This window comes from Nerophis lumbriciformis, linkage group LG05 (assembly GCF_033978685.3).
Source record: "Nerophis lumbriciformis linkage group LG05, RoL_Nlum_v2.1, whole genome shotgun sequence".
NCBI lineage: Eukaryota > Metazoa > Chordata > Actinopteri > Syngnathiformes > Syngnathidae > Nerophis > Nerophis lumbriciformis.
In genome coordinates this window covers 22391289-22412744 of record NC_084552.2, presented here as the reverse complement: position 1 = coordinate 22412744, position 21456 = coordinate 22391289, and the positions used below count along the sequence as shown (strand labels likewise).

Genomic DNA, 21456 nt, shown 5'->3' with positions numbered 1-21456 from the left:
AGTTTCGGCTATCTTGCTTCCGCAGCCTTCATCAGAGGTGTCACTAATTGTTTTATAAATACACATTAGTAGGCTAAATGAACCTCTTCAACAATAACTGAAAACATGTTTTATATTTTAGCTTCTACTAAATAGCCCCTATTTGCTCTGATTACTGCTTTGAACACTCTTGGCATTCTCTCGATGTGCTTTAAGCACACCTGTGCCAAGAGTGTGCGAAAAAGTAATCAGAGCAAAGGGTGGCTATTTTGAAGAAACTAGAATATAAAACATGTTTTCAGTTATTTCACCTTTTTTTGTTAAGTACATAACTCCACATGTGTTCATTCATAGTTTTGATGCCTTCAGTGACAATCTACAATGTAAATGGTCATGAAAATAAAGAAAACGCATTGAAGGTGTGTCCAAACTTTTGGGCTGTACTGTACACTTATATTATGTATATAAAACCTTAACGGAGGTGTTTGGATGTTTTTTTAGAGCGTTTTATAGGCGACTCCATTGTAAGCGGACTTTTAATTGCATGTATTTATTAGTTAGAATGTATGAAAAAAAAAAACATATGCGTTGGGAATGATGCTGATTGCGGCAACAAACTATTACAATAGTCTATATTCTGCACAGCTTTCGCTCAATGAAATGTGGTTATTAAATTGTTTGACCCCCAAAACAAACCTGGAAGTACCTCTCAGTCACGTGAATGGTTGTAAAACAGCCACATTTCACCTCATCTTTCACAATACAGTATATTATTGCTTTAGTCCAACTTCATATTTTGTTGAGACTGTGAGGAAATGCTTTATGGGCAAGAAGACTTTGTTTGTCCGTGTGTTGTAACTTGACATTTTATGGCCTCTCCCCATCCACGTTGTAACCTTTGCTTCAATCTGTGTGCATTAAACAGCATCTTTCTTTCTTTTTTCTTCTTTCCGCTGTGTTTTATGAGCCCGCGACACTGATTAAATCCTTATCATGGCTCTCCCGAGAAATATGGCAGGTCGGGAGCAGAAGTGAGTCATTCGTACTCGAGAGCTCAGGATGTTCTGACACCACGCTGACAAACATGCTGACGGAGGGGTGAGAAATAGGGGAGAGATTGCTTGAAGGATGGAGGGAGAGGTGGAAGGTTAAACGCAGCCACATGCAAAGTGTGTGAAGACATCTGGACACCTCTGTGCTAACGTCTAAAGTGTGTGTTCAAACTTTGTTCAACTCCTGGAGAAAACATTAAAGGCCTACTGAAATGCGATTTTCTTATTTAAACCGGGATAGCAGGTCCATTCTATGTGTCATACTTGATCATTTCGCGATATTGCCATATTTTTGCTGAAAGGATTTAGTAGAGAACATCGACGATAAAGTTTGCAACTTTTGGTCGCTGATAAAAAAGCCTTGCCTGTACCAGAAGTAGCGGACGATATGCGTGTGACGTTACAGGTTGTGGAGCTCCTCACATCTGCACATTGTTTACAATCATGGCCACCAGCAGTGAGAGCGATTCGGATCGAGAAAGCGACGATTTCCCCATTAATTTGAGCGAGGATGAAAGATTCGTGGATGAGGAAAGTGAGAGTGAAGGACTAGAGGGCAGTGGGAGCGATTCAGATAGGGAAGATGCTGTGAGAGGCGGGTGGGACCTGATATTCAGCTGGGAATGACTAAAACAGTAAATAAACACAAGACATATATATACTCTATTAGCCACAACACAACCAGGCTTATATTTAATATGCCACAAATGAATCCCGCATAACAAACACCTCCCCCCTCCCGTCCATATAACCCGCCAATACAACTCAAACACCTGCACAACACACTCAATCCCACAGCCCAAAGTACCGTTCACCTCCCCAAAGTTCATACAGCACATATATTTCCCCAAAGTCCCCAAAGTTACGTACGTGACATGCACATAGCGGCACGCACGTACGGGCAAGCGATCAAATGTTTGGAAGCCGCAGCTGCATGCGTACTCACGGTACCGCGTCTGCGCATCCAACTCAAAGTCCTCCTGGTAAGAGTCTCTGTTGTCCCAGTTCTCCACAGGTTAATGGTAAAGCTTGACTGTCATCTTTCGGGAATGTAAACAATGAAACACCGGCTGTGTTTGTGTTGCTGCAGCCGCTCTCAATACACCGCTTCCCACCTACAGCTTTCTTATTTGCTGTCTCCATTGTTCATTGAACAAATTGCAAAAGATTCACCAACACAGATATCCAGAATACTGTGGAATTTAGCGATGAAAACAGACGACTTAATATTTGGCCACCATGCTGTCCCAAAATGTCCTCTACAATCCGTGACGTCACGTGCCGGCGTCATCATACCGAGACGTTTTCAGCAGGATATTTTGCGCAAAATTTAAAATTGCACTTTAGTAAGCTAACCCGGCCGTATTGGCATGTGTTGCAATGTTAAGATTTCATCATTGATATATAAACTATCAGACTGCGTGGTCGGTAGTAGTGGGTTTCAGTAGGCCTTTAAGTGTGCTGGGTCAGCTTTGATAAATATTAGTCATTAAAGATTCTTAAACCGATTCACTGTATGCTACACTATCTGTTACAGGTGACAAAGCAAATTAGTTTAATATGTCTTAACAATAAGGCATTTATTTTATTATGTCGAGAAAAACCATGGACCGGAGCTCAAATGGTGTCGAGGAAGTCGTGTAGGAAGAAAATGTAAGAGGTGCTCATTAGCTGATAAGTGCTTCAGGCATCAGAAGGGGTCTGTGTGCGTGTGCGTGTGCGAGCCTGTGACATTATGGTCAGGTAATGAGTGCGTGTGTGTGTGTGTGTCAGCAGGTCAGGGGCCGGAGTAGTTGCCTTGCCCCCACAGTCAATTAGGGTGTTGGAAAAGTTGCTGGAGGGAAAGAAGTCTGATTGACACAGAGGGAAGTCGACATCCAAAGGTTTTTTCATGGGGTGCTTAATTAGGGAGTGGGTCTAATTATAGATTCACCTACAACACACACACACACACACACACACACACACACACACACACACACACACACACACACACACACACACACACACACACACACACACCAGTACTTATAGTAAACAAGTGTGGTCAGCACTCAGCATGCCTCCACTTTTTTTAAAGTTGACTGACCTTTCATGAAGTTACGTCAAATACAAAACCCAAAACCAGTGAAGTTGGCACATCGTGTAATTCGTAAATAAAAACAGAATACAATGATTTGCAAATCCTTTTCAACCTATATTAAATTGAATAGACTGCAAAGAAAATATATTTATTGTTCGAACTGAGAATTTTTTTTTTTTTTTTGCAAATAATCGTTAACTTAGAATTTAATGGCAGCAACACTTTGCAAAAAAGTGGCACAGGGGCATGTTCACCACTGTGTTACATTGCCTTTCCTTTTTAACAACAATCAGTCAACATTTGGGTACTGAGGAGACCAATTTTTGAAGCTTTTCAGGTGGAATTATTTCCCATTCTTGCTTGATGTACAGCTTAAGTTGTTCAACAGTCCGGGGATCTCCGTTCTGGTATTTTAGACTTCATAATGTGCCACACATTTTCAATGAGAGACAGGTCTGGACTACAGGCAGGCCAGTCTAGTACCCGCACTCTTTTACTATGAAGCCACGTTGTTGTAACACGTGGCTTGGCGTTGCCTTGCTGAAATGAGCAGGGGCGTCCACGATAAATTTGCTTGGATGGCAACATATGTTGCTTCAAAACCTGTATGTACCTTTCAGCATTAATGGTGCCTTCACAGATGTGTACCCATGCCTTGGGCACTAATACACCCCCATACCATCACAGATGCTGGCTTTTGAACTTTGCGGCTAGAACAATCCGGATGGTTCTTTTCCTCTTTGGTCCGGAGGACACAACGTCCACAGTTTCCAAAAACAATTTGAAATGTGGACTCGTCAGACCACAGAACACTTTTCCACTTTGCATCAGTCCATTTTAAATTAGCTCGGGCCCAGCGAAGCCGGCGGCGTTCCTGGGTGTTGTTGATAAACGGTTTTCGCTTTGCATAGTAGAGTTTTAACTTGCACTTACAGATGTAGCGACAAACTGTAGTTACTGACAGTGGTTTTCTGAAGTGTTCCTGTGCCCATGTGTTGATATCCTTTATACACTGACGTCGCTTTTTGATGCAGTACTGAGGGATCAAAGGTCTGTAATATCATGGCTTACGTGCAGTGATTTCCCGAGATTCTCTGAAACTTTTGATGCTATTACGGACCGTAGATGGTGAAATCTCTAAATTCCTTGCAATAGCTGGTTGAGAAATATTGTTCTTAAACTGTTCGACAATTTGCTTACGCATTTGTTCACAAAGTGGTGACCCTCGCCCCATCCTTGTTTGTGAATGACTGAGCATTTCATGGAAGCTGCTAAGTGGCCTTGCGGTTAGTGTCCGCCCTGAGATCGGTAGGTCGTGAGTTCAAACCCCGGCCGAGTCATACCAAGGACTATAAAAATGGGACCCATTACCTCCTTGCTTGGCACTCAGCATCAAGGATTGGAATTGGGGGTTAAATTACCAAAATGATTCCCGAGCGCGGCCACCAATGCTGTTCACTTCTCCTCTCACCTCCCAGGGGGTGGAACCAGGAAGTGGGTCAAACGCAGAGAGTAATTTCACCACACCTAGTGAGTGTGTGTGTGTGACTATCAGTGGTACTTTAACTTTTTAAAAACGTTTTTTTACCCAATCATGTCACCCACCCCCTCCCAATTAGCCTGTTCACCTGTGGGATGTTCCAAATAAGTGTTTGATGAACATACCTCAACTTTATCAGTCTTTTTTGACAATTGTGCCAGCTTTTTTGAAACATGTTGCAGGCATCAAATTCCAAATGAGCTAATATTTGCAAAAAATTACGTTTTCCAGTTTGAATGTTAAGTATCTTGTTTTTGCAGTCGATTCAATGGAATATAAGTTGAAAAGGATCTACAAATCATTGTATTCTGTTTTTATTTACGATTTACCCAACGTGCCAACTTCACTGGTTTTGGGTTTTGTAGAATACCACTGTTGATTTTGAGACACACATCGACTCTAATTGTTTAAGTGAACATTTTATTAATGACAATTAATAAGGTATGGTGCATTAAAACCCGCTTCAGTCGGTCCTACGTATATTGACAACAGGGACATGCGATCACCTGTCTTGATGAAAAAATTAAATAAACGTAAAAACATGTAATTTATTTAATGAACTGTATTATAAATGTATTTATGTAATGTATATGATTCCAATTGTCGATATTACTGTACCGTATTACTGTAATATTACTGTATTACTTTTCGGACTATAAGGCGCACTTAAAATCTTTTTTTTCCCTCAAAACTCGACAGTGTGCCTTATAACCCGGTGCGCCTAATGTAAGGAATAAGTTTGGTTGAGCTTACCCACCTCGAAGCTATTTTATTTGGTACATGGTGTAATGATAAGTGTGACCAGTAGATGGCAGTCAAACACAAGAGATAAGATAGGCTGCACTATGATGGCAATATGTCTCAAGTAAACAACACCAACATTTTAAATGTTCCATTGAAAATGTTGTATATTACACACGGCGCTCAAAAATCTATCAAAAGGTTTTAGCACGACTTTGGTAAGCTATGAAGCCGCACCGCTTGATGGATTGTACTGTGCTTCAACATACGAGTATTATTATGGTGTGTGTATAAGGTAAGACATTTTATCTGGCGTTTTGTTTCGCAATATTATGCAAAAGCCACTTCTCTTACCTTCTGGTACCTGCAGGTCTGTGTTTGGGATCTGCATGAATCCTGGAAATTTGCGCGCGTCCGCACCGACGTCGTAGTCAAAAAGCTTCTTCTTTTTCTCTGTCTTGTTATGGGACATTCATTCTCCGCTGTTGCCATGTCTAATATAAAGTAGTGTAAAGTTCTTACTTATATCTGTCAGTAAACTCGCCATGAAAACGCTAAAACATACCGGCGTAGTGAGTTTACATTATTCACCCAAGGAACTTTAGTTATTAGAGAGTTCCGGGCGGCCGGTTTTTCACGGGACACATTTCCAGTGTTGTTGTTTAAATAAGACCGCCCGGAAGAGACTGTCAGAAAGCGGCTTGAAGATGATCTTTAAATCATAATCTATGCAACATATTGACCAAAGAACCACCATTACATGTTATTGAGACCACAAGGAAGTGTTTTACATTTAGAAAAAAATCATAATAATATGACTCCTTTAATGCGCCCTATAATCCGGTGCGCCTTATATATGAAAAAAAGATTTAAAAAAAATAGACCATTAATCGGCAGTGCACCTTATAATCCAGTGCGCTCTATGGTCCGGAAATTACGGTACTTTGCACTCAGCGCTGATGGCTTCATCTGGCCAGGATCTTCAGCTCTCGCTGGATCGGTTCGCAGCCGAGTGTGAAGCGACTGGGATGAGAATCAGCACCTCCAAGTCCGAGTCCATGGTTCTCGCCCGGAAAAGGGTGGAGTGCCATATCCGGGTTGGGGAGGAGACCCTGCCCCAAGTGAAGGAGTTCAAGTACCTAGGAGTCTTGTTCACGAGTGGGGGAAGAGTGGATCGTAAGATCGACAGGCGGATCGGTGCGGCATCTTCAGTAATGCGGACGCTGTATCGATCCGTTGTGGTGAAGAAGGAGCTGAGCCGGAAGGCAAAGCTCTCAATTTACCGGTCGATCTACGTTCCCATCCTCATCTATGGTCATGAGCTTTGGGTTATGACCGAAAGGACAAGATGACGGGTACAAGCGGCCAAAATGAGTTTCCTCCGCCGGGTGGCGGGGCTCTCCCTGAGAGATAGGGTGAGAAGCTCTGTCATCCGGGGGGGAGCTCAAAGTAAAGCCGCTGCTCCTCCACATCGAGAGGAGCCAGGTGAGGTGGTTCGGGCATCTGGTCAGGATGCCACCCGAACGCCTCCCTAGGGAGGTGTTTAGGGCACGTCCAACCGGTAGGAGGCCACGGGGAAGACCCAGGACACGTTGGGAAAACTATGTCTCCCGGCTGGCCTGGGAACGCCTCGGGATCCCCCGGGAAGAGCTGGACGAAGTGGCTGGGGAGAGGAAAGTCTGGGCTTCCCTGCTTAGGCTGCTGCCCCCGCGACCCGACCTCGGATAAGCAGAAGAAGATGAATGGATGGATGCACTCAACGCTGAGTGGACTTGGCCAAATACAGGATAGAATAGAAACCTATGATGAGACTGCCACAAGCCTTTCATCTCTACTCAAAGGGGACCTAATATCCAAAACCAACTTTTGTTCTCTATTGGTACTTGTTTTTGTGTATTCGGGATCTGCATATTTCCGAAAATTTGAAATCAACCTCTGGATGTATTGCGGTGATATTTATAAAACAATCTTGCCTTCCTTCATACTTCATCCAAACGAGCTGTTTGGAATTTGCCCAATTAGTGATGTTTTTCCCAAGTGTGACATCAGTGAGTATCTAGATTTACCCAAAGAGCTATGCGCGAGTCCGCCGTCATAGTCCATTAAGCTCCTTCTTTTTGCGCACGCGAGCTTTTATGTACTGGGGTCTGAGTGCGCTGAGGACAAGCGACAGTCTTTGCAGAAACATTACACCATGACTTTGTGCAGCCTGTGTAGAGCATTTAATGTAAGTGTGACATTGTTGTCCTTGCTAATCGGACAATAAAATATATAGAGAGGGACAGGGGCGGGGGCTTGTAGTGACAGCTATGGGAACTTATAGATCACAAACTTAAACTGTTGGCAGACTTTTTAAAATGTTAAAAGAAAATAAGAAGGACTTTTACAACCAAACAGCTGATTCCTATTTTAGTATAATTTAGTTTAATTAAGTATAGGCGCATTAACTACTTATACAAATAAAAGTAAGACCACTAATGTTTTTCAGTTTTATTAATGTGATTAAAAAGTATTTAAAATCAACATTTTGTACCTAAAGTGAATTATTTTTTTCTTCTATACTTTTAATGAACAACTTGTATCAACATTGATTAATTACAATAAATTAAAAAAAACAGTGACTGCATGGGTTTTCCAGCTTCCTTGCACCTCCAAAGACATGCACCTGGGGGTAGTACTGAGGGGCAACACTAATTAAAGTTAAAGTTAAAGTACCAATGATTGTCACACACACACTAGGTGTGGCGAAATTATTCTCTGCATTTGACCCATCATCCTTGATCACCCCCTGGGAGGTGAGGGGAGCAGTGAGCAGCAGCGGTGGCCGCGCCTGGGAATAATATTTGGTGATTGGCCCCAGTGTGTGAATGTTGTCTGTCTAATGCAATATTTTTATTCCCTCTTCTCTTTTAACCTTCACCTGTGCTTCTCACCACACTCTCATCTATCTTTCTTCTGTATTTATTTACTTCTCTCTGTAAAAATCTCCTCTTCTGGCGTTCTTTGTCAGCTGAGCCTGGAGCCTAAACTCAAGGTATGTTCCACCTAAAATAAGGTTTGTTGTTGTGTGCACAAAAGGGAGGGGGTGTAGCTTTTGTGCTATAAGTACATTTTACCAGCTGCTGCTACTGCCATTACTCGCTTTTCTTCTGCATCTTTTTATGCTGTATGTGCTAACCAGAAGCTACTATTGGCAAATTAGGCATGAAAGCGCTGTTAATCCACGCCTATATGTGTTTTAGCATTTTTGACCCCGTATATTCGCAGATTTACTTTCTTTGCCTTAGATTGTAAATAATATTTTTTTTTTCAAAAAGGTAACTTCAGTAGAAAGTGGTTTGATGGCACTACCTGCAGAGTGCTAACTATGAATACAGCAGAGGACAAAATCAATTTATTTAACATGTTCTAGCTGAAAGAGGCTTTGACAAGGTGGGGAGTTGTACAATTTCATCTTTGATTCATCTTAGTCTAGTCAGGGAGGTGACCAAGAACCCGATAATCAGACCTACATTATTCCTGTGTGGAGAGAGGAGAACCTTCCAGAAGGACAACCATCTCTGCAGCAATCCACCAATCAGGCCTGTATGCTAGAGTGACCAGACGGAAGCTGTTTTTAAGTGCCAAAATGCACCTAAAAAAACTCTCAGACCATGGGAAACCAACATTATCTGGTTTGATGAGACAAAGATTTGGCGTGAATGCCAGGCATCATGTTTGGAAGAACCAGGCACCGCTCATCACCAGGCCAATACCATCCCTCGAGTAAAGCATGGTGGTGGCAGCATCATGTCGTGGGGATGTTTTTCAGGAACTGGGAGACTAGTCAGGATAGAGAGAAAGATGAATGCAGAAATGTACAGAGACATCCTGGATGATTACCAACGCTTCCCATCCAACCTGATGGAGCTTGAGAGGTGCTGCAAAGAGAAATGGGTAAAACTGCCAAAAAATAGTTGTGCCAAGCTTGTGGCATCGCATTCAAAAAGACTTGAGGTTGTAATTTCTGCCAAAGGTGCATCAACAAAGTATTGAGAAAAGTCTGTGAATGCTTATGTGCATGTGCTTTTTTATTTTTTTATTTTTAATACATTTGCTAAATCTTTTTTTCTAATTTTTATTTAACTTTTTTTTAAAAACATTTTTCATTATTATTCACCCCCTTGAATAGTAATAATCTATACCATAGATACTTAATGTTTAACAACATGTTTCCCTGCTTTTTGAACCATGATTTAATGGAGGGCATTTTTTGTGTTTTTAAAAAAAAATTTTTTTTTTTTTTAATTGGTGGTTTACTAGGGTTGTAAATCTCTTTATGATGGATGATTCGATTCGCATCACGACACATGGATTACAATATGATTCAAAACGATTCGATGCAATTCGATTTAGTGTTTGAATGATTCATTAAGATTCGCTACGGTGTATTAACAATTATATTCTATGGTTAACATTTGTGGATGGACACATTCTTTTTCTACACCACAAATCCGCTCCTCCTCATGTTAGGTGATAAATAGTTAGGAGCATGGCGCCAAGCGCTCAGACGAGATCATTTCCAAGCTAAGTCTATGAGCATCAACTGATAAAAACTACTCGGATGAGAGGCCAAACGTCTTCTAAGACAACTGATCAGATGAATGCCACAAGAATAACAATAACCTGATAAATGAGAACACCCAAACATGAAAAAGCACATTCTATAAATGTGACATGCTTCCAGTATTTTCAATTTTTTTTAACATTCAGTATATCTCCAAAAATGTTAAAGTAAAAAAGTGAAGTCAGTGTCGTCGCAGATGCCTACAGGTTCCAGCAAATGGCTTGACTGGGGCGTCGGGACTTCTGGGACAAGGATGGGAATTGACGTGGGTTGTGGAAGGTTGTTAGAAAAAAGAGCGAGACACGGAGATTCGGCCTGTTGTACAAGAATGTTGCATTTTGTGAAATAAAGAAAGACAAACTGGGAATCTGTTTGAGCCGCCAATCCTAGGGATGTTCCAATTTTGACGGACGGCGCAGTACAGAGACGGTTGACGTTGTGTATCTTGTGGAAATCGGGGTAATTATTTGTCGGGCAGCCGTAACTCTCACGTTGTTGTAAAGATGAACTGGCACATGATTGCTCGTCTTGCGCGACACCCGGTCCATGAATCTACGTCTATTCTCGTCCCCAGTTACATAAGAAAGGCAACAAGCGCATGATTCTATCGTGTTGTTTTAAAGACAAAAATAGTCGACTGATTTCCAGTTCGGTGCGATAACCTGTTAGGGATTCACAGCTGAATAAAGGGGCTGTAACTGACGTAGCTGAACCGGCCACTTATCAAACCGGATATCCGGTTGCATCGGTTTAACGTTAACAACCATAGTTACCGGGCAGATATTCCCATCTAATGGTGATAATGATGTCAGTCATCCGTAAACAATAAACCGCATCAGTATGTCTGGGGGCTTCGTCTGCTGGGCCTCCAGTGTGATTACTGGCTGTAATTACAGAGCCTGTGTGTGCGTGGCTATGATATATTTTATGATAATGATCATACTAATGACATGCTAATGTTGCCGTCTCTTCTGTCATTATGAGGTCATTGTAAGACAGGAAAACAGTAACATGATGCATGTTTTACTGATTTCGCTACAAAGTTGTATTGTTTACCGGTTGTTCAACTAAAAAGTAACAGACGGTCCTTGTATGCTTCCATTTGGTAATTGTTGCCAATTAAGATGAATGGTACCCTAATTATGTTTCATACGCAACTTAAAGGCCTACTGAAATGCGATTTTCTTATTTAAACGGGGATAGTAGGTCCATTCTATGTGTCATACTTGATCATTTTGCGATATTGCCATATTTTTGCTGAAAGGATTTAGTAGAGAACTTCGACGATAAAGTTCGCAACTTTTGGTCGCTGATAAAAAAGCCTTGCCTCTACCGGAAGTAGCAGACGAGTAGCGTGACGTCACAGGTTGTGGAGCTCCTCACATCTGCACATTGTTTACAATCATGGCCACCAGCAGCGAGAGCGATTCGGACCGAGAAAGCAACGATTTCCCCATTAATTTGAGCGAGGATGAAAGATTTGTGGATGAGGAAAGTGAGAGTGAAGGACTAGAGGGCAGTGGGAGCGATTCAGATAGGAAAGATACTGTGAGAGGCAGGTGGGACCTGATATTCAGCTGGGAATGACTAAAACAGTAAATAAACACAAGACATACAGGTATATATACTCTATTAGCCACAACACAACCAGGCTTATATTTAATATGCCACAAATTAATCCCGCATAACAAACACCTCCCCCCTCCCGTCCATATAACCCCCCAATACAACTCAAACACCTGCACAACACACTCAATCCCACAGCCCAAAGTACCGTTCACCTCCCCATAGTTCATACAGCACATATATGTCCCCAAAGTCCCCAAAGTTACGTACGTGACATGCACATAGCGGCACGCACGTACGGGGAAGCGTACAAATGTTTGGAAGCCGCAGCTGCATGCGTACTCACGGTACCGCGTCTGCGCATCCAACTCAAAGTCCTCCTGGTAAGAGTCTCTGTTGTCCCAGTTCTCCACAGGCCAATGGTAAAGCTTGACTGTCATCTTCCGGGAATGTAAACAATGAAACACCGGCTGTGTTATCCGGCACAACAGTCAAGGGGTGCATTCTACGGCGGGGGTGCGTTATCCGGCACAACACCTGCCGCAATACACCGCTTCCCACCTACAGCTTTCTTCTTTGCTGTCTCCATTGTTCATTGAACAAATTGCAAAAGATTCACCAACACAGATGTCCAGAATACTGTGGAATTTTGCGATGAAAACAGACGAATTAATAGCTGGCCACCATGCTGTCCCAAAATGTCCTCTACAATCCGTGACGTCACGCACAGACGTCATCATACCGAGATGTTTTCAGCAGGATATTACGCGCGAAATTTAAAATTGCACTTTAGTAAGCTAACCCGGCCGTATTGGCATGTGTTGCAAAGTTAAGATTTCATCATTGATATATAAACTATCAGACTGCGTGGTCGCTAGTAGTGGGTTTCAGTAGGCCTTTAAGTGCAGTTTTTTTCCCCAACATTCATGTTTGCATAGCTTGATCACGCCCTCCCTTTGCACACGGCCAAAATTAGATGAACGAAATGGTTATTTTCTCCATCCAATTATCACAAAGCTCACTAGTGGCGAGTGTTTATTGTATTATTTTTGAGCAAATGTGTGTGTTTCTCTAAAGGCTCTATTTCTGTCATCATCCAGGAGCCTAACAGTGGGTCCCCCACACTGGTCACCCTTAAAGTGGACCCAGATGGATTCTTCCTGTACTGGACCGGAGGCGCCAACATGGTGAGGCACAAACACACACAATCAATGACCACATTAGGGTTTTGTGGATATGTTGCACATCGCAGCTTTAATTCATTTGTCAATGCTGCGGCCTTTGTTTCCTCCCTTTTGTGCTCCCCTCATCCTTTTTAGTCCACTATGGCGTTTCGCCCTTTCTGCCTACCACTGGTTAATGCCATTACTGCAACTATATTAGATTGTATGTTGAGGGCATTGAGTGGCCATAATTAGCAAGAGGCAACAGGCAGTGAGATAGCAGGATGTGGGCTGGGGGAGTGGGTAGTGTAGTCAGGGATATCGAATTCTCACTCATCGTCCAGAACTACAGTATTGCCTATGCCTCCATTGGCTTTGTTTATGAGTATAGGTGACATTTCAAATACTGCTTTTTCTCCACACCCCAACACGCCTTAAACCTCCAGTCATGTTTGGCTGCCTAATTATTCAAAGGCATGTGAAGAATGATGTTGCTGGTCAGTATCGTGACTGTTGACAATCTAGTAGTTGCATGCAACAGCTTTGACTTGACCTCAGCACGTGTTTGTGCGCGGGCGCGTGAGTGTGTTGTCATAATAGGCCATCCACCGCCGCAGGTGCAGCCATGACACTATTTAGCAAAGAGTCAGAGATTAATTTCTTCTCATGCTGGCCTTCTGTGTAGTTTTACAAAAGATGGAAGCAAAGGCGGCAGCACGGTGGAAGAGGGGTTAGTGCATCTGCCTCACAATACGAAGGTCCTGAGTAGTCTTGGGTTCAATCCCGGGCTCGGGATCTTTCTGTGTGGAGTTTGCGTGGGTTCCCTCCGGGTACTCCGGCTTCCTCCCACTTCCAAAAAATGCACCTGGGGATAGGTTGATTGGCAACACTAAATTGGCCCTAGTGTGTGAATGTGAGTGTGAATGGTGTCTGTTTATCTGTGTTGGCCCTGCGATGAGGTGGCGACTTGTCCAGGGTGTACCCCGCCTTCCGCCCGATTGTAGCTGAGATAGGCTCCAGCGCCCCCCGCGACCCCAAAAGGGAATAAGCGGTAGAAAATGGATGGATGGATGGAAGCAAAGGCGTGATGTATCGGGACATGCAAATGTCTCCTGTCCCTAGAATCAGTCCAAACTTCCCCGTGCTTTCCTGGAAATGCCAGCCATGCCGCAATATTTGAATACAAATAAAACTTGTCATCACAAATGCCACAACAGCCTCTCTCCTCGTGTCTTAAATAAGGGTTGTCCAAGGTGCGGGCCACTCAAAGCTTTACCATGGGTTTTTTTGGGTTTATGTACAAAAAGTATCAAAGCCCTGGTATCCTTTAATTTGTCTTTGTTTGGACCTCGGTGAAAGCCGTTTGGACACCGCTGCATTAAAGCATTCCAGCTCCCATGCTTTTTTGCCAGCAAGGTTCAATTCTGGCTCCAAACTCTTGCACTGTTATTTCAACCGCATTCAAGCTTCAAACGAGTGTTTGAGGGCAGAGCGGAAAAGCAGGAAAGGGGACACAGCAACACAGATATCCAGCTATTAATAATGAGAACAGTCTTACACAGATGACTTGCAAGGGTATTCTGGATGGGAACCCAATTCTCGGAATAGCGGGACCCAAAATATTTGATCTCTTGTGTGCCCTTTTGAATGTCGCCACTCTGCTTTACTTATGACTCTAGATGTCAGATGATACAGGTTTTTTCATTTACCAAAAAATCACCAATCATTTCCCCGGTACTATTTATGCTATTACCTCTTTGGGGTGTGGGAGGAAGTAATTTGCGTTAAATAGATTTTCTCATGACGCGACTGTCTGGCATGGGGTTTGGCAGACGCCTTTTTTTTTTAGTTTAGAGCGTTCCACGTAAATCTTTTCAAGTTTTTCTAAAGAGGATTATTTTAACTGTTACCTTGGGATGATTTGATTATGAATGTTCCCTTGTCCATCCGTCATACACATCATTTAAATGTGCAGTCTGGATTCTGTCTGTTTTATTTTTATGACTTCTCAGTCCTGTCGGTACTTAATTTTTTTTATTTCTCCATCTTTTCCTACCTCGTGTTCCCCAACCTTTTCCCCTCGTCCGTCTTTGCCTGTGGTGATAAGACGCTGCCGACACATGCGCACAGTGGTTTGGCAATGAAAAGGAGAGAGGCACACCCCACTTGCACCAGCAAGGCTGTTTTTTTTTAAATTTTCACTCACTGGTAATCCCTTCTTCTTCTCTCTGCCTTCCTTCAGCCTCTTCAAATCTGAACCTTAACCTTTTCACTGCAACTTTAGTCTTGATGTGGATTTATATGCAAGGCTCTCCACTGGCTTGTCGCAGGCCTTAAATTTTGTCAAAATATTTAAAAGTAGCGACAGCTGGACTCACTTACATCACATACAGGATGGAGCTCAGCGTTGGCGTCACATTGGTTGACACTTTTTTGAATGTATCACCTTGGAGAGATTTCCTGGCTTTTTGCTAACGTATGCAGTTTGTTCCAAAGCTAGGGGAGAGGTAAAGTAGGCCGTCCAAGCAATCGGATATTGTATAACTGCTGCTCGTTGAGGCCAAAACGTGTCAAGTAAAGTAGATTCCAGCGGCAGAGGTGGGTAGAGTAGCCAGAAATTGTACTCAAGTAAGAGTACTGTTACTTTAGAGATTGATTACTTAAGTAAAAGTAAGGAGTAGTCACCCAAATATTTACTTGAGTAAAAGTAAAAAGTATGTTGTGAAAAAACTACTCAAGTACTGAGTAACTGATGAGTAACATACACACTCATATATATATATATATATATATATATATATATATATATATATACATACATATACATTTATATATACAGTATATCATTTATATGTATTTATTTTGCTGTTTTTGTTTACATGTTAAAAGTGTTTTAATGAATATACATGCATGTTTAACATATAGATTCCTTTCTTTAATGAAGACTAGAATATAAGTTGGTGTATTACCTGATTCTGATGACTTGCATTGATTGTAATCAGACAGTAGTGATGATAATGTCCACGTTTTCAAATGGAGGAGAAGAAAAGTTCCTCCTTTCTGTCTAGTACCACATGAAAGTGGTGGGTTTTTGGCATCCTATTTGTCCAGCTTCCATATTCGTTTTTATACACTTTACAAGAAATATATTGGCGTCAAACTCCGTAGCTTGCTAGCTTGTTTGCGCTGGCTTTCGGAGACTCTTGTTTTGAAAGCGCAGGCGCGATGGAGCGGCACTTTTATTGTGAAGACAGGAACGTCCTCATGTGCGGTCAGTCTTGAGGCTTTTGACGGGATGTACGGTTGAAATAAAAAAAGTATATTTTTTCCTTCACACTTTTGATTGATTGATTGGAACTTTTATTATTAGATTGCACAGTACAGTACACATTCCGTACAATTGACCACTAAATGGTAACACCCCAATAAGTTTTTCAACTTGTTTAAGTCAGGTCATGTGACCACCTGTCTCTGTTTGATTGGTCCAACGTCACCAGTGACTGCATCTGATTGGTGGAATGAAGTGAAACGTCACCAGTAAGGCAGGCACTTTGAAGGTCTGTCTGACAGACCAAAACAAACAAAGCGTGCATTAACAGATCGATAAAAATTAGTAGCGAGTAGCGAGCTGAATGTAGATAAAAGTAGCGGAGTAAAAGTAGCGTTCCTTCTCTATAAATATACTTAAGTAAAAGTAAAAGTATGTTGCATTAAAACTACTCTTAGAAGTACAATTTATCCCAAAAGTTACTCAAGTAGATGTAACGGAGTAAATGTAGCGCGTTACTACCCACCTCTGTCCAGCGGTTGATAGTTACTTGCGATACAATAACATACAGACAACCTCCGGCTAATGTGTGTGCGTCACTTTTGTCCTGCATGTGCACAGTTACCCCTCATTATAATGGCAACTTACCTTAGAGCTTTTAGGTTTTTTCAAGTCTTTGGCTGCCTTTTTTGATGATTCACTGAGCTCCATGACAGCTGGAAGTTGTCTCTCACTTGCACGCACACACAAGTGCACGAGAAAGAGTTCCTCCATGAACTGCAAGATGACATTTCCTCCCTCTTTGCCATAAATCCTTCTGTGCTCTTTCTATTAAAATCTTAATTTCTCTATCGTCTTCCGTAACCCCCCCCCCCCCCCCCCCCCATACTGTAGTTGCTCCATCAGCAACCCCCATCCCCCTAGACACACACAAACCTTCTTTCAACAACACTCCCATAATCTCGCTCATTTTATCTGTGGCCGTGGGAAAGTGAGCAGGAAGTTGCACAGACGGGGTCCACAATGTTTTTTTTTTAATATACCCAATACTCCCCTCTTGTTCCCAGAGTCCCTCACTCTTCCTTTTTTCCTTCTTCACTTCGGGTCTTTGCTCCTGCCTACAAGCTTCAATTGACATGCCATTAGCACCTGAGCCCACCGAGGGATGGCCGCTATTTGAGAATCGAATTGATTCTTGACACATTAATGAACAATTTAAGTGCCGGCATTGACACTGAAAACAGGTGGCAGAAAGTTCCAAAGGGCTGCACCAGTCAGGGCGAGCAAGGCCTAACATAACCAGAAATTATGATCATAATTAAAGATAAAAGTATCTTTTAATTGACTTTCCCTAAATATCTAAAAGTATTCATATTCTCTTCATGTCATATTATGTTCCTTCGATCGCTGTTGTTTTTACGTTAGAGTTTTTATCCAATCAGAATTCAGCTAACTTATGTTGCCATGCTGTACCAAATCTGCCCGGGGCCTTCAGAATCAACAATGCAGCCGTCTAAGTGAACGGGAGCATACAGTTTATAGACAGTTGCGATAGCCAATCAGATCACAAGTTGTTGTCAGTAAGGCCTTCTAGATGGCCTCACGTTGAACGTGACATATTTAGATAGATAGATAGTACTTTATTGATTCCTTCAGGAGAGTTCCCTCAGGAAAATAACAAATGTACATGTCCTGTGATTGGATACTCACTGGTCCCGTTAGCGGATGAATTTGAGAACACATAGAGTTGACAGACAGTTGCGATAGCCAATCAGATCACAAGTTGTTGTCAGTAGCCTATCTAGGTCGCCTGATATTAACAAGACTGTGATTGGATACTCACTTGTCATTCCAAAGTGAGTATCCAATCACAAGTTGCAACTTAGCAGGAAGCAGGAAGTGTTGACCCACAAAGAAGGAGAACAAAACGTTTGTTAGGTGGCAGATATATATTTGCATGGCCATTTTCAAGAACAAAACTACATCTTGTGAGATGATGTCGGCGATGAAATTAGGAAATGCCCGCCATTTCCACTCGAATCAGCCGACTACAAGGGGTTCTACTGGCTTATACGGCGTCGATTGGGTGCTACAAATTATGAGTTCAAATATTTTATTTCTTTATTTTTTCCCGTTCAATATGTTTTTTGCAATTAAAATTTTTACAGTACCACATAAGATATGTTTTAATTGCTGATGCGGGTTTATTGATTTTGAAATGCGCCAGAAAATAACCCGTTTTGTACACTGTTGAGGTGATCCAATGCATAGTAGTGGATAAATGCGTTTCTGTATAGTATTTCTCCAGCAATTATGGTATTTTGAGAGGTAATCTTTGAAGTCGGACATCACTGAAGGCCTAGGTGGGAAATGCACGGCCCGCCACTGAATTAACCTTATATGACAACTTAATAAATTATTTGTTTTTATAAGGGGTGTCAAAATGTATGCAGTAATCATTACACACTTCAAATAATCATGCAATTCATTTTTGACCGTACAAGCTCTTTACCTTGACTGCTATATGGTCAGTGATCAGATCAATGCTTATGTCAGTACAAAAATAAATGAGGAGACTTTGGATAAAACTGTTGCCAAGTTTTGTGCAAATAAAGCTCATGCATTTGAGTAAAATATTTAAAAACGTTCCTGGGTGACATTCTGACAATAAAATTGCATTTGTGTACAAAATCAGGGTCTTTTCTTCAGCAAATTTTAATTATGCAAGCTAGTAATTACCTGTGATTAATCGTGAGTAATCCAAATTCCGCGATGTAATTAATCTGATTAAAAAATGTATTAATTTTACAGCCCTGGTTTTTATGCTAGATCCGAGTCACTTTTATTGCCCTGTAGATACTGTTTACAATCAGCAATAAAGCTTATGAAAACCTATGTTCCCAAATTATATTAGTGTACAATGTGTGATGACCGATATTTTCGGACCTTGACGCAGGCATGAGAGTGGTGAATGTTTTACAAAACAATTTATTAAGAGTTGTACAAAAATACGCAAAAACAACAGCAAGAGTAAGAAAGCCGTGAAGTACAAACCAATAATGAGTTAAGCCACGGAATCTTTTTTTAAACATATCATCGTAATTCACTCAAGCGTGTCCAAAATTACCAGATACTACAATTAAAGAATGGGAAGCAACAACAGTTTGGAACAGAGAAACAAGTAGAAAAGGGTGAAAGGTGGAAAACTAAAAACCTACCCGTAACCTAGGCCAACAAAAGACGAAACTTACAACAAACTAGGAATTAAAATGTAACATGGTTGCTAGGGTTGGGCAAAACTATACATTTTGGTATTGATATGATACCAGGTAAATAGACTTAAAAGATTCTTTATTGTCAAGGGTAAGCGGTGGAAAAAATACCAATATAACAATATAATGAGATACTTTTTCTTACATGTTAGCGATTTTTAATGTCTTGATATCGATATTTAAAGGCAGCCTATGATGACTTTAATTTACATTGTACAGACATGTTTAGATCATATGTTTTGGATATGCTTTGCTGTACGTTTTTCCCACAGTCACATACATTTTCTGTGTATGCCCGGAAAACATGTTGTTTTAGGGAGTTTTCGTTTTAGATTCTACCCCCCGATCCCCCCCCCCCCCCCCCCCCCCAACCCCGCCCACCTCAACCTCCTCCTCTCTCAGATAGAGCATGTCCCAAATTCCAAGCTGCTGTTTTGAGGCATGTTAAAAAAAATAATGCACTTTGTGACTTCAACAATAAATATATGCCATTTTGGCATTTTTTTCCATAACTTGAGTTGATTTATTTTGGAAAACCTTGTTACATTGTTTAATGCATCCAGCGGGGCATCACAACAAAATTAGGCATAATAATGTGTTAATTCCACGACTGTATATATCGGTTGATATCGGAATCGGTAATTAAGAGTTGGACAATATCGGAATATCGGATATCGGCAAAAAAGCCATTATCGGACATCTCTACTCGTGTTTCCTCCTTTTGTTGAAATAGCAATCTTGCAATTGTTGCAAGTAGCGCTATTGCAATTTTTTTTTTGTAAAACAAATAGCCAAACTTAGGAGTGTTTGTGCCGCCTGGACGCCATGTCTCTTACTGTCTGACGTCCCTACGCATGTTGTGTAACACTACGCACGTTGCGTTGTGATGTCATTCTGCCCACAAGGTACCATCAAATCGTTTAAAAAAAAAATGGCAAGCAACTCCAAGGATTGGTAAACTAGGATCAATCAGAATCAGAAATACTTTATTAATCCATGAGGGGAAATTAAGATTTTCAGCACAATCACATTCAAGATCAAACAAACATTACAGGGAGACAGAACAGGATCACTGACGGGTCTGCCAACTTCCGGCGCCCTTTACAAAAAAGGTGAAAAACAGGGAGGGGTGTGGGGGGTTGAGAAAACCAAAAATAAAATTCAGTTTAAGCCTGGGCCCTGGAGAGGGGGTCTAGACTGAGGCCAAGGAAAAAAAACTCATAACCATAGAACACAAGCATGTGTGTAAGAGGGAATTATCAAAGAGAGCAAAGGACATTAAACGAGCAGAGCTGATGCAACCAGCCATCTCTACATACAGCTACAAAAGTAAAATTAAAAAAATTAATTAATAATCAAAAAACATATACACTGCAGTGGACTCTGCGGTGTTCCACGCCATCGTCCGCTGGGGTGGGAGAGCATGGCCAGAGACAGGAGCAGACCCAACTAAGCAACCAAGAGAGCCGACTCCACCTTCGGCCGCCCACTAATTCTCAGCCAGTGTCCAGTCTGCATGGATGAGCGAGGATACGTCTAAAAAGACCGAGGTGTCTGATACCTGCTCATTCAGCCAAGACTCTGTGAAGCTTGTCCGTCCCGGCGCTCAGCCCTAGCTCCGCAGCCCTGTCTCTTTAAAAAAGGGCCCACTGTTAAAAAAGACTGCAAATCACATTGCGATGTATCGCTTTGGCATTGTTTTACACGAGTATCCAACATTGTAACAACATTTACAGGTCAGAAAAGAGGAAAATCATATTTTGGCAGATTGTAACTCAAAAACGACATCCGTAAACCTGCTACGTAAAATGCTGCTGTTCTGCTACTTCGCAGTACGGGGTTTGTGGTGGTAAAGGCAGTACAAGAAGTTGCATTTAGAATTTCTCATTGAAGTTGGCGGAATATTACGCTGCTGTAATTTACTGTGACTCAAATGTTGTAATACGTATTGCATTGGGAACTGGCTAGGCGGAAAAAAGGTATTACAATAATATATAAATTGGGTCCATGACCCAATGAATGGCCATGTTTGTACAATTCTAGTAACAATATAAGAAAGTGTGTGTTTAACATGAGCCAGCTGGATCGTTTGTTGAAACGTATAAATAGCTATCTAAAAGAGATTACCCAAGTCGAACACACTTTTGTTGGAGGTACTTTCTGCACACACACACACACACACACAC

The 21456-nt window shown here is 41.7% G+C and overlaps 1 protein-coding gene across 1 annotated transcript in view; it reads left to right on the top strand.

Moving 5' to 3' along the window:
- plcb3 (phospholipase C, beta 3 (phosphatidylinositol-specific)) overlaps positions 1–21456 on the top strand; it is a 122857-nt gene that overhangs the window by 26668 nt on the left and 74733 nt on the right. Inside the window, exon 2 of the mRNA XM_061961087.1 lies at positions 12668–12754. Within this exon, the coding sequence (XP_061817071.1) occupies positions 12668–12754 (87 nt within the window). The remainder of the gene's footprint in view (positions 1–12667; positions 12755–21456) is intronic.